The 13211-nt window shown below is 43.0% G+C and overlaps 1 protein-coding gene across 6 annotated transcripts in view; it reads right to left on the reverse strand.

Annotated features, from left to right (window-relative positions):
- The window catches only part of ST8SIA5 (ST8 alpha-N-acetyl-neuraminide alpha-2,8-sialyltransferase 5), a 69299-nt gene that overhangs the window by 23491 nt on the left and 32597 nt on the right, over positions 1-13211 (reverse strand). For 4 of the 6 annotated variants that reach the window (XM_085043680.1, XM_085043681.1, XM_085043682.1 and 1 more), the window contains one exon: positions 7927-8034. The exons of the other annotated variants lie outside the window; for them this stretch is intronic. In XM_085043680.1, coding sequence (XP_084899806.1) covers positions 7927-8034 — 108 coding nt within the window. The remainder of the gene's footprint in view (positions 1-7926; positions 8035-13211) is intronic. 6 annotated transcript variants of the gene reach the window in all.

Below are 13211 nucleotides of genomic sequence, written 5' to 3' on the forward strand. Positions count from 1 at the left end.
TCCAGCTAAGAAACAAGGGTGTAGTTCAGTTTATTTTGATTTGTGCTCTTGATTAGTGACAAGTGACAAACCTGACTATACTACTTACTCCTTTTGCTATGGAAAAGGTCTGTGCTTTGGCTTTAGAAGAATGACAGTCAAGTTTTATTATCCACAAAACAGAGCTGATCTGTCACCACCATAATGTCCTCTCCCTGCCTTTTTCCACTTCCCCTGATGAAACATAAATAACTTTTATCCCCCAAAGGTCACAAGTCTAGAGGAAAACCAATACAAGAATTCACGATTCTTTACCTTACAGCACATAACTGAGAATGAATCACAACAAACAGCTCAGTTGCACGTAGGATTGTTCTTTCTAAGGGCTCTGGGCACTACACACCACTCACTGCTCTGTGTCTGCTCACGTCAATCACAGCTTTCAAACCCACAACACTTTTCCAGGATCAAATCCTGCACCTGAACACCACACAAGCTGCAAGCGCTCAGGGGGGACTGGTTTTTTACAGCTCACTGCACTGAGTGCCAAGAAATTAGATGCTATTCACTCTGTAATTTTCCACTTTTGACTGACTGAAACCTCCTTCTTTTCTAACCTTCACGTCCCCCATTGCAACCTCACCTCCAGCTGAGCTGCCTACTGAGCTCGCTAGTGAGAGACACATTTGGTTTCTCAGTACAGCAGCTAACACTCAGGTCTTTGATCATCTGCAGTTGGGCTGCTCCTGCTTTGATCAGAAGTAAGCTTTTCTTGATCACACTACATGAATTAAAAAGCCCGAGACTTCAAACCTGCCTTCGAGTGACGCATGGGTTGAGACACTGATTTGTCTGATATATTGAACAAAGGGTTTAAAGTATAATTTAGTGCAATGGCCAGGCATTTTTTAAACAGGACCATTTTCTCAAGCTGCCTTCCCATTCATTCTGCTCCTTCCTGCAGTGCCAGTTCTCAACACTGTTTGCAGCGAGACCACAGAGCATCGCAGGAAGGATTCCACCTACCCTGCAGGAAAAACAAAGATCTTTCCAAAAATATACATTATCCAGTGACTAAGAAATGAGAATAACTGAACCAGGCCCTGCAGGCTTCTACTAAATACTTATTAAGAGTGCTGTCCAATTAGCAGTGCCTGCTCTCATCAGTGTGGGCAGATCCATGGCCAGCCTTGGGTCGAGATTCACCTTCCTTACTCAGGAATATTCCAAGTGTGCCAGAACACATTCCCCAAAAGCACAGGGGACTCACATCATCTGGCAAGGTCAGCATGGGATCTTCAGGCTGCTGTAGCAAAAATACTGGCTATAGAGACCCTGGAAAATTCACCTAGACCAGGACACAGTAGGTGTTGATTTAATCAGAGCCCATTGTGAGAGATCAAATCCCTCTGGCCTTCGCTTCTGTTCATACTTCTATGTGACAACGCCAAAAACTACAAGATTTGGTCAAAAGGTTTAAGGTTTGATATCAATACAGGGATTTTTCTTCCTCAAAGAGAGTGTCCTACCACTTCTCATGGCCTGTTCTCCTAAGGTTACTTTGTCCCATTGGGAGGGGATGATCCCTGTTTGGCAGGAAAAGAAGCTGATGTAGACGTGGCAGGGGAAGCAGGAATGTTTGATGTCCTTAGACTAATTTAAACTTCACTAGGACTATGGCACAAAAAAAAAAAAATCACATTGCTGCTTGTGCTGTTTCTGCTTATTTGAGAGCCTGAGTTGCCTTGTCCAGAAGAGAATGGTGCTTGAAAGGCTGAACTCAGAGTTGAGGAGTTGTGGGCTCAGCAGAGAAGACTGCAGAAGCAAATGTCTTCTTTTACACAGCCTGATGGAGCTATTTGATTGTCTCATCCTTCGGGACAATAAATGTTAAAAAATGTAGTTCACATTCCTCCCATCCATCATATGCTGATGACAATGTCACTGGCAATAACCAGTTTAAATCCTGTACCATCTTCATCTCTACTGCTAGTAGATGCATTAGATGTCTCACTGATCATGAACTTTTAGCATGTGTCTGTAGGTGGGAACAAAATATGCCACCATAAGTGGTGTCATGTGAAAAAAATAAAATATAAGCAAGAGAAAATAATCATACATATCCATATATATTGTGGGGTAATAGTTTTTCTGAATTTACTGCACCCAGTTCTGACATTTCATCTTTGGGGGTTCAAGACACTGGAGAGAGTTACAAAATGACCTGCAGAAATTATCTGGATTCTAAAAAATTATGAGAGGCGTGTGAAGCTTAATCTAAACATATGGTGACTGAGTAAGGAGATACTGCACCAGGAAGCAATTACTAGTGGCAGGAAGGTTTTCAATACAGTATAGCAAGAAAAATTAGTATTCAATGCCTGGAAGCTAAAGATAGAAATGGCATCTTTAGTTCAAGACTGCCTTTCTTTCTAAAAGAACCAAAGTAACTAAAATTCAGAAGCTGGAATTCTTGTACAGGAACTCAAGTTTTCCAGGAGATTCCTGTAGCTGAGGATAAAAAGTATTAATTCATTAACCCACTGATCATTCACTTAGGATATTTTGATATGTTTGGTCTTACAGAGTCCTAAGTTTTTCTGGGGTGTGATAATAGGTGGGATTAAAAATGTCCATCCATCAAGACAAGGACAGTTTACCAACATACTCCACCTGTCTTCCTAGTTAAAATTTTTGCTTTCAAAAAAACCAAAAGTGCTTCCATGAATCAGCCCTAAATTCCTAAGTTTATCTTCTACAGAGGAGGAGTGGCCTTAAATTTCTGTTCTTTAAAGGCTGCTCAAGGATAGCTCACTGAACCTCCCAAGATGTGTGGAAAGTCTGCACTGTTGTACCTCAGAGGTGCTCCTTTTCTGGATTCCTTTCTTGACCCCACAGACATCTTACATATCTCTGCAGTCAACATGATAGCTGTGATACCCTGAGGATATATTTTTCATCACAAACACATGGAAGCTCCTGGCAAACTGGCTGCTCACTGCCATTCTGATTACAATCTCCCATCTCCATGTCTTCACACACAGATCACTTGGAATTGCTTGGCTCTGCTGATTATTACCTCATTAGCAATGGGAATTGACCAAACATCCCTCCTGCCAATAGCAAGTTGTTCCCTTCCAATCTGCCCATTAATTTGGGACAGAAGCCTCCCCATGATTCCAGCCTCACTCAGCTCCACTGCAGCACTCGTGGGTGTAGCAGCAGGAGCTCCAGCAGAAACAGCCCTAAATGGCACAGCAAAGTCCAGGCTGCCTCCTGCTTTTCCCTGGAGATAAGCCCACCCTGCAGTCCATCAGCACCACTCACCCAGATTGGCATCCATCTTCATCTAGAGGTTTTGCCACTGTGCAGTGTGGGAATGGTTTATTGGAGACAACATTGAATTCTAGTTTCAGGGACACTTTGGGGCTTCTTGTCTTTCACCATATCCAACCAACACTGTCTCCTGACAGTGGAATATGCTGCAGGAATCTTTTCACAATCTCATTTCAAAACTCCCCAGTTTTTAATTAACTGCTGTTTGGGTGTTTTGATCAAGCCTATTCTGATTCACTCAGACTGAAATTAGCTGCTGATGTTTTTATCCATGTGACCACCCATCTAGAAGACATAGCAAAACTCATGACAACACTTACACATCAACGACATCTCAAACGCCACATTTTAGCTTCTCATTGCAAGCAAATGCTTTTTTCTTTTTTCTTTTTACATTTTTTTTTTGTTCTGGTTCTTTAGATTTTAGGATTCTTGTATGAGGAACTCGACAGTGTGACTTCAGGAAAATCCTAAGCCCTTACATTCATTCTCGTAAAATGTGTAATTGATGAATCCAATTGCTTCTGCGGGAACAAAACCTCAGATTTGTCATACTAGAGAATTCAGAATACAAACTGACAGGCCTAAAGTCTAAACATCACATCTCCTATCATCCATCAAAGGCTTCTGTGGTCTCACCACTAAAGTTCTACACTAAATCTAATCTTCAGCTTCAGTAGACTGAGGAGAGCACCATAAACCAACCAATATGGCAGATAGGTCATCCTATCATTAAGGCAGCTTCTTGGCAGTGAAAATTTATTTAAGCATGATGACTCACAATCCCAGTAAGTTGCAAAATATATTACAAGGAGAGCAGAAGAATCAGGGCTCTGGGAAGTGGTTGTATATATCACTTCTCACAACCAGCATCAGATGGAACCCTTTACCTGGTTCTCTGCAAGGATGCTGTCAGATTTAATAATGCTTAGCACAAAATTCAAAAGATAGAAATATGAGGAATATGTGATACACAGGAATCAAAAGCAAGCCAGTGTTCAACAACTGATTGTCATTGCATCTGAATGAGTAGTCCTCCTTTGGTTGAAATCCCTATGGTTTTGGGGAGCTCCTGTGTTTAATTTTCACTTCTTGCTAGTATTCACAATTTCTTTGCTATCTAGAAGGCCTTCAGCAATGTAATCTGAATCAAAATGAAGACTGTGGTGCACAAAAAGGCCCAGAAAATCGAGATCAGTCAAGTGTCTACCCACAGCAATGTTATGACACAAACTGGATTCACTCTTTTTTGCACCACATACATGATATAACCTTTTATTTTCATGGACTGCTTCTACACAGGCTGAAGAACTGTCTTAAGCACTGTGATGAAAAGCCTGGGTTAGCTGAGTTCCTCCAGCACAGCAGAGCAAAGGGAAGTGTGAGAAGTGTGTCTGAGACTAAGAATTGTGTTTGATTTCAGACCTCAGCCATCAGAGGGCTGGAGCAACTCTGCTCTGGAGCCAGGCTGGGAGAGCTGGGGGTGTTCAGCTGGACAGGAGAAGCTCCAGGGAGAGTTCAGTGCTCCTGCCAGGGCCTAAAGGGGCTCCAGGAGAGCTGCAGAAGGACTGGGGACAAGGCATGGAGGGACAGGACACAGGGAATGGCTTCCCAGTGCCAGAGGGCAGGGAGAGATGGGATCTTGGGAAGGAATTGCTGTCTGTGAGGGTGGTAAGGCCCTGGCACAGGGTGCCCAGAGAAGCTGTGGCTGCCCCTGGATCCCTGGCAGTGTCCAAGGCCAGACTGGACAGGGCTTGGAGCACCCTGGGATAGTGGAAGGTGTCCCTGCCCAGGGCAGGGGGTGGAACTGGATGAGCTTGAAGGTCTCTTCCCATCCAAACCATTCTGTGATTCTGTCGGTTAACATTATGATCTTCATCTCTTTCTTACTTGATCATTTCCATGCATTGTTTAATCTTCACTGTTCACTGGTTTTGATAAAGCCACTAATCTCATCAAGTCTGGCTGACTTGCAATTCTAATGCACTTATTTCTTTCAGTGTGCTTTTGCTTTGGAAGTCCTTAATTTTCATCTAAAAATTCACTCCTACAGAATGAATTGTCAGCATCTCTACACCCTATATTAAGTTATGTAATTAAAAGATAAAGAGTAGTTCTAGAATATGTTCAAGGTGATACCACAAATGCATGAATAAACATGTATCTCTCTATCTACAAATGGTACAGGTTAATGGAAAACATATTAATATTAATTTCAACTAAGGTCTTTAAACACCAAACCTTTCACAAGAAGGTGACAGCACAGCAAACCGCAGAGCTGTGCAGTGAAAGGTGTTCACTGTGCTTATGCTGACATATAATTAGTTTTGTGCACTTCAGACATCTCTCTGGAGTCCTGTAAATATATACAAATAAAATCAGTTCTGTAAAATGTAGTCTGCAAGTTTTCCATTCAGTGGAAAGAATTATTCATTAGAGGAAGGCTTGTTTTCATATTATATCAACTGTCTAAACTTCAATGTCAGATTAAGGCTCTCAGGAGATGTCTGGTGACAACATAGTTAGAAAGGTGATCAAAGGTAGATAGTAAACCATTCTGACACAGCTCTGCAGTAGTCACCACACAGTCTCATCTCCCCACTCATACAGTACTTTTTTATTTCCCTACATTCTCAGCTTTCATACAGCAGAGAAAAGGATAAATAACGCTTACAACACATTTAGGTGTTATAGAAATATGCTGCATCTAGACTCATCCATAGTCTATCAAAGCTATTATCAAAATCTCTCAGCTCCACTGTCAGTGACACAAAACCACAGAGTGTCCTGAGTTGGAAGGGACCAACAAGGATCATCCAGTCCAACTCCCAGCCCTGCACAGACACCCCAACCATCCCACCCTGTGCATCCCTGACAGCATTGCCCAAATGCTCCTGGAGCTCTGGCAGCCTTGGGGCTGTGACCATTCCCTGGGAGCCTGGGCAGTGGAGACACAAACACCTGATATATTACATGACACAGGCTTTGAAATACACATTTTTTAATCGATATTATAACCTTTTAAAGTTTCTATCTAGCTTGTGCAGTTTGAGCCTTTTTCTGTAAAAAGCACTTGCATCCTGAACCTCTTTGTTTTTGGAGAGGCTGAAAGGATTGACAGCAGTAATGTGGTTCAGCCCCTCGTGACTGTGTCTTTTTTATTCAAGGGTTTTGGTTCTCCATCCTGCAATCAGTGATGGCTCAATTGTCTCTGTCAAAGGTATCTAGAGGGGGAAATCTATATTTGTTTCTTTTCTCATGCCTTCAAGAAGATGTGCATCTTTCTGTCACACTGGGCTCTTTTATATGCCAAGTGCCTCAACTGAAGACTTTGTATATACACATTACATATGCACACACTGAAGAGGAAACAACAGTAGAAGATGATAGATAGATGATGATAGATAGATAGATAGATAGATGATAGATAGATAGATAGATAGATGATAGATAGATACCGACAGATAGATCAATAATAGATAGATCTCACACACACACAAACCTTTCTTTTTCTTGCTCTAAGTGAAAAACTGCAGTCTAGGTTGGTTCCTCCATAAAGAACTTTACAAAACCAACCAGCAGAGCAGCGGGCAGTGCTCAAACAGGATCATATCACAGCAAGAGCCTGAGCAGGAACTGCAGCACTGCTGTGGTTCAGTGACAGGATGATTTCTGGCAGGTTAGACTCTGTAACTTCTGCTTGCCTTTGAAGTGCTATCAGCTCCACAACTGTAGCAGTGTACGGTTACAAAATGATGATATTTAAAATAAAATGGGCAATTTATCCAGAGCTTTGTTTATACACAGGTATTAAATGTAAAGTTCTTTTAAGTGTTTTTCGGGGTTTTTTTATTTTACAGTTTTTTTAAGTTTTCCCTGCTACTTATTGAACTTGATTCTTCATGTGACTCAGGATTTTTAACCTCTACAAGTGATGTTCCAGGAAGAGAACCCAAATATCCACTCTATGCCCATGCTTGGATTCATGCAGATGGCCTGGGATAGCTGTGGAGCTCTTCAGGCACAACTGCTGCCAGTTTCCTGACTCTGGACATGACCCTGCAGACGCTGAGCTCATGTCAAGCTAGTAAATACAAAGAGCCCATCAGTGCTTCTCATGCTGTCAAATAGTGTAAATAAAGGAAATACTCCAGTCTTATCTTAACAGAACACTTTTCCCCTGCTAGGCCCTGGAAAGAATTCAAATATGTTTTCATAGATTACATGTTTTATTGTAAAGACCAGATACCCCAGTGTGCTCTGTGTGTACCAATACTGTCACGTTGGGACATTCTCCACCAAAGTCCCATTCTCCCATACTGCTACACCTTGGAACATAGCATTGGTAGGGAAACAGGAGAGGCCAGGACACAGAAGCCACCCTCCTGCATTCTGCATGGATGCTTATTGCATGTTCCAAAATGTCCACAAGGCTTCCAAGGGGGAAAACACCACAGTGCTTGGGCATCCCTGGCGTCTCTGTGCCATGGGGAGCAGTGCCAAGCAGCCAAAGCACACTGCAAATCTCGTTTTTCATACAGCCTGTGCTCACATTTGTGATTCACACAAGGAGAGAGAAATCTCTGTAGTCATTCCCTCGGGTGTTGGTACCTGGTGCCTGTGTCACTGCCACTCTTCACTGCTCCGTCATCCGTGAAATTAAAGGTGCCGGTCCAATTTGCCAATTCCTCTCCATTCTGCCAGCTAAACTGCAGCCCTCTAGCAAGAAAACGAGGCAGTTGATATTTGATATCATTCATTAGGTTAAGTCTATCAGCATGAGTACTCATGTCCTATTTCTTAACACACAAATGTGATTATGACACGTTCATCAAAAACAATTAGAAGATACCAAGAACCACAAGACATCACCTTACTAGGGTACACAATTAATTTTTACTTCCCATAGACTCTGCAAGTCTTGGGATGAAAGCAATACCAGGCTCCCCATACAAATGTGAAGGCCAGCAATTATCTGTGCTCATAAACAACATACACGTGTGAGGAGGTAGAAATTTCATTCTCAAAAACACAAGGGCAAAAAGCTGGAGACATGGGAAACCTCAGGGCCAAAGAAGTAAAAGCTCCAAATTTCAATTTTACATCTATAGTAGTTGTTAAATGTGGTGGGCACTGAGTCCTTCCTCTGATTTGTTGGCCACGCTAGCAAAGGTTGTGTCACTTGATGACATCCCTAAGTCACAACATAGCGCTTCTTTTGCCTGTTTGGAAAGATGACATTTTTTTAAGCCAATGCATAAACACAACCATCACAAGTCCCTGTTTTCCAAACTTTCACAAATTCATTCCAACCCTCATGATGCTTGCAGTCTTCTGGAAACTGTACCAGTAGTAGGGTAGAAATTTAAAAATGCTGGAGAAATATTTGACAACACAAGTCAAAATCCTCCCCTTATCTCAGAAGCCAACGAGAAAGGATCTTGCAGATTGTTATTTTTAAACTTCTTCATTTTAACCCAATTTCATTATTTCAGAAGCCTGGCAAGGGGAGTTGTGAACATTTGGTGCTGCCAATACTGAAAGTTACTTCCCAGTTGGGCCGTGTGGGGACAGCCAGGAAGCAATCTGCCAGCAGGCTTTGTCTGAAAAAAAGGGCATCCAGGACCCCAAGAGTCTTGCTGGTCACCAGGCTTATTACAAGGCCTGGTGAAAGTCTCTGGCCACATCCATCCTCTCATCTAATTGGCAGCAATATTTAGCACAGGAAATTAGGAAGGAACAACATGCGGTGTTAAAATATGCCCTTGGGAATCTCATGAGGCTTAACAAGGCCAAGTGCTGGAGCTGCACCTGGGTCAGGACAACCTCTGGGATCAATCCAGGCTGGGATGAGCAGATGGAGCAGCCCTGCGAGAAGGGAGAAGGTGCTGTGGGTGAGAGCTGCACCTGCCCTGAACCCCCTGTGCCCTGGGCTGAGCCCAGCGTGGGCAGCAGGGAGGGGAGGATTCTGCCCCTCTGCCCTATGCTCAGGTGAGAGCTCACCTGCAGAGCTGCCCCAGCCCTGGGAACAACAGCACAAGGAGCTGGAGCTGCTGCAGCCAGGCCAGAGGAGGCACGGAGATGCTGCCAGGGCTGGAGCAACTCTGCTCTGGAGCCAGGCTGGGAGAGCTGGGGGCGTTCAGCTGGACAAGAGAAGCTCCAGGGAGAGCTCAGAGCTCCTGCCAGGGCCTAAAGGGGCTCCAGGAGAGCTGCAGAGGGACTGGGGACAAGGCATGGAGGGACAGGACACAGGGAATGGCTTCCCAGTGCCACAGGGCAGGGAGAGATGGGATATTGGGGAGGAATTGCTGTCTGTGAGGGTGGTGAGGCCCTGGCACAGGGTGCCCAGAGAAGCTGTGGCTGCCCCTGGATCCCTGGAGTGTCCAAGGCCAGACTGGACAGGGCTTGGAGCAGCCTGGGATAGTGGAAGGTGTCCTTGCCATGGCAGGGGTGGCACTGGATGAGCTAGAATGTCTCTTCCCACCCAAACCATTCTGCAAGTCTTTGATTCAAATCAAAAACCTTATGCTATAGTGGCTATAGGGCAATGCAGCACTCTGGATTACCAGGCAGTCCCATAACATGTGTATTTCCCGTATTTCTCTGTAAGTTTTTAATCAGCTGACCTGCTCAAGGTACAATTTCTGAGTAGAATATTGGTGTCAACAAAGCATGAGAAAATTACTTGGACACCTTCACTTTGAGGCTTGTTGAAATAAACACTTGAGATTCTCTCCCATGTACCACAGTCTAACACATTTTTTGCCACACTGTAACTGGTATAGAAGCATGGCTCCTTTGAATGTATATCTTTGTAAAAGACATTTAAGTGTATGGCCTTAAAAATATATTTTATTTGCTAAAGGCATCACTAAGTGACTCGCTGGGAGAGAGTGTAGAAGTGGGAGAAAACTAAGCTGGAATTGTGCTTTTAAATTGGATTTAAATTCTGTATTTTGGGCTTAGATATTTACTTGTAAACCGAAATAGAGAACATTAATTCAGATAAATGGCTGGTGTTGGTGTGTCCTCCAGAGGTGAACTCTCCTAAAACACAGCCAATATTCAGGCAGATTAAATGAAGAATTAAAATATGCAGTAAAGTCCTTTCCTTTTCTATGTCTTTACTCCACATGTAACATCAGAAAGAAAATCTGAGTAAATGGTCTAAGATGGAGGTGGGTGAATCTGTCCATCAAGCAAAACAAATTGTAAAATCAGTCTTTAATGCTCCCCTTTCATCAAGCTGTTCCTCTGGGAAGAGGCACCACATTTAAAGGACATACACATTTTGGGTAAGATCCAAGGGGAGATGGGCAGGCTGACCTGAGGAATGACAGATATGTCTTATGACGAACAGCTTAATATACTTAGCTTTGAAGTGGCAGGGTGGGGGATCTAATTGAGGTACAAAAATATCCAGTGAGGCCAAGTGAGGGTCTGGGTAGGACACTTGTAAAGGACAAAGTACAGAGCTGTGAGCTGAGCTTGGGGTCAGACCAAAATGAAGTATCCAGCCCTGAACCAAGAAGGGCTCTTCTTCCAATAGGTACTCCAGAGATTAACAAAACACAGACTTATAAATACACAGAACACCCCGGAGAGGAAATACTGCACATCATATAGGGCTGTGCCTCTCACTGTGTCTACTCTGCATTTTCTGCAGGGGTGGTACAATAAACCTCTTCCTCACCCTAAGAACAACTTCCATAAATAATGGTTTGTTGTATTAGGACTAAGTAGAAGCCAAGGATGAGACACTTAAAAACACTGAATTAATTCTGTTTCTAACAAGATCACTGAGAGCTTTAACATTGACTTCAATCAGTCTTGAGTTGGGATAATTCAGTTTTTGAAATATAAAATTTTCTAATCCTCTCAGTTTTATGGATGCTGTAAGCATCCGTAAAAATTGTCTGGCCAAATTTGCAAACAGCTTGCAAAAATAGAGAAGAGATTTAAACTGCTTCTTCAGTATATTTCTGTGGCATGCTACTTTAGTCAAATTCTACCATGCTCACTCTCAGCACTAACTGCATTTAAACAGGTAAACAAATTAAGGTTCTGTGAATCAGAACTGCAATACAAAAGCACACACAGAGGATGGAAACACAGAAAATGAAGAAAAAAAGCACGTGGGTAAAAAAGATGGTGAGAAAAGGTTAAAAGAAGGGGAGGAAAGCTGAGGAAATCACTTAGACAGATGTCTACTATGTAATTTAGATAGCCCATGTCAAATAGTTTAAAAAAAAAGAGCGAGAGAGAGAGAGAGAGAGAGAGAGAGAGAGAGAGAGAGACAAAAGCTAATTTTAAGGCTGGAATCATTATCAATGATTGCCAACAGTGGAACTTTGCCATTTGCTCAATTTGCCCTAATGTAATAACTTCTAAAATTGGTATGTGTCCCCAACGTGTGATGCTGATGATGGCAAGGAAACACTTCATAAAAGGTGTAATAACCAGAAACTCCTAGTGCAGAGATGTTTTGTTTTACCCATGAATGTAAGCAAATTGCTCATCAAGGAAGATGTACGTCAGTTATGGATACCATTAATCACAGGACTTGCCCCTAACAAATAAAAGAGTGAGCAATGCTGTGTAGTTGGATGTCTTAGCAACAAAGACCTTGAGTTTCAGGTAAATGTCAAAGCAATATTTTGATCCTAATTGGTAACTGTAAGTGTTGAATCAGTGTGTGGTCAAATAAACATCGGCGTAAAGTAATAATAGCTGGAGGAGGTGAAAAGCCAGAAAATTAACAAAGCAGCAGTGACTCTGAAGGGCTTGTCAAAACCGGCTGTCAGGAAGCAGCAGGCAGCAAAGACTAAAAGCCTGTTGCTGCAATCCAAACAAAAAACAACTCCTACACAAGCAGAGGTTTTAATAGCAGAGGATGTCAGATAATTATGAGGTTTTTGAACTACAAGGCAAGAACGAGCAAGTGGATGAATTGCAGAGAGCAGCTTTGCATCCATGCTGCTGTCACACTGAGATCCCCCTCAGCACTGCCCACTGTCTTTCTGAAAAGGGAAGGAAAGGTGAAAATTCACTTCAGACTAGAAGGCAAGGCTTTAAAAGGGAGCTACTAAATGAAGACCCAAAGGGCTCCAAGCACAGCTGGAGGTCATGCCTGGGCTCTGTCCAGAGACTGGGCCATGACCATGTATGCAGCAGAACTTATTCAGGAGAGATCCACATGCTTTCCAGGCATGAGGGCAGCTTGGTGCAAGTGGCTGAGTGACACAGTGATCAGCACTGCTGGGTGACAAGGACTGAGTGGCAGCAGAGGCACCACCTACCACTCCAGTCACAGCCTATTCCCCAAATACCAGCAGTTCATCCCATTTAATCCCAGGCAGAATGCTATTTCCACTCATCTTTCAAGGTGACAGCTACCACTACCCTCATTTGGCATCTACCACAGGCAGACTAAACCCCAACCCAAGCAAACCCAGAAACCAATGTTATTTTATAATGGTGAAGCTAAGCCAAAACCTGACTCAGCTTGCTGGCCTACACAGATGGTCAAGGAAGGAGAAGCAGAGGAAGGGAATGAAGATATGAATGTCCCCAAGAGTAAAGCAAATTATTTTGTTTTCTTTCTGAGATCCCTCTGTTGTTTGTCTTGTCTTCTCCTGCTCTTGCTTTCCAGCAGCTCTCATATTCCTTCTCTATATGTACTCTAATTAGCAAACAGGCCATTAGGTCACAGGAAATCCAGGTTTTGTGACTCCAGCTCTTCTTGAAGTTATAAGTGAGTGTTATATTCACCAAGTTCCATATAAATCATTAGTAATTTTACAATCCTGTTTCTGCAGGCCTGGTCATGGTGCTGCAATTCCCTGTTACATACTGCTCAAATATAGAAGCCATAACCAGTCCCTGTCCTGATGACC

Source organism: Lichenostomus cassidix, chromosome Z (assembly GCF_008360975.1).
Source record: "Lichenostomus cassidix isolate B80296 chromosome Z, HeHo_3.0, whole genome shotgun sequence".
Taxonomy (NCBI): domain Eukaryota; kingdom Metazoa; phylum Chordata; class Aves; order Passeriformes; family Meliphagidae; genus Lichenostomus; species Lichenostomus cassidix.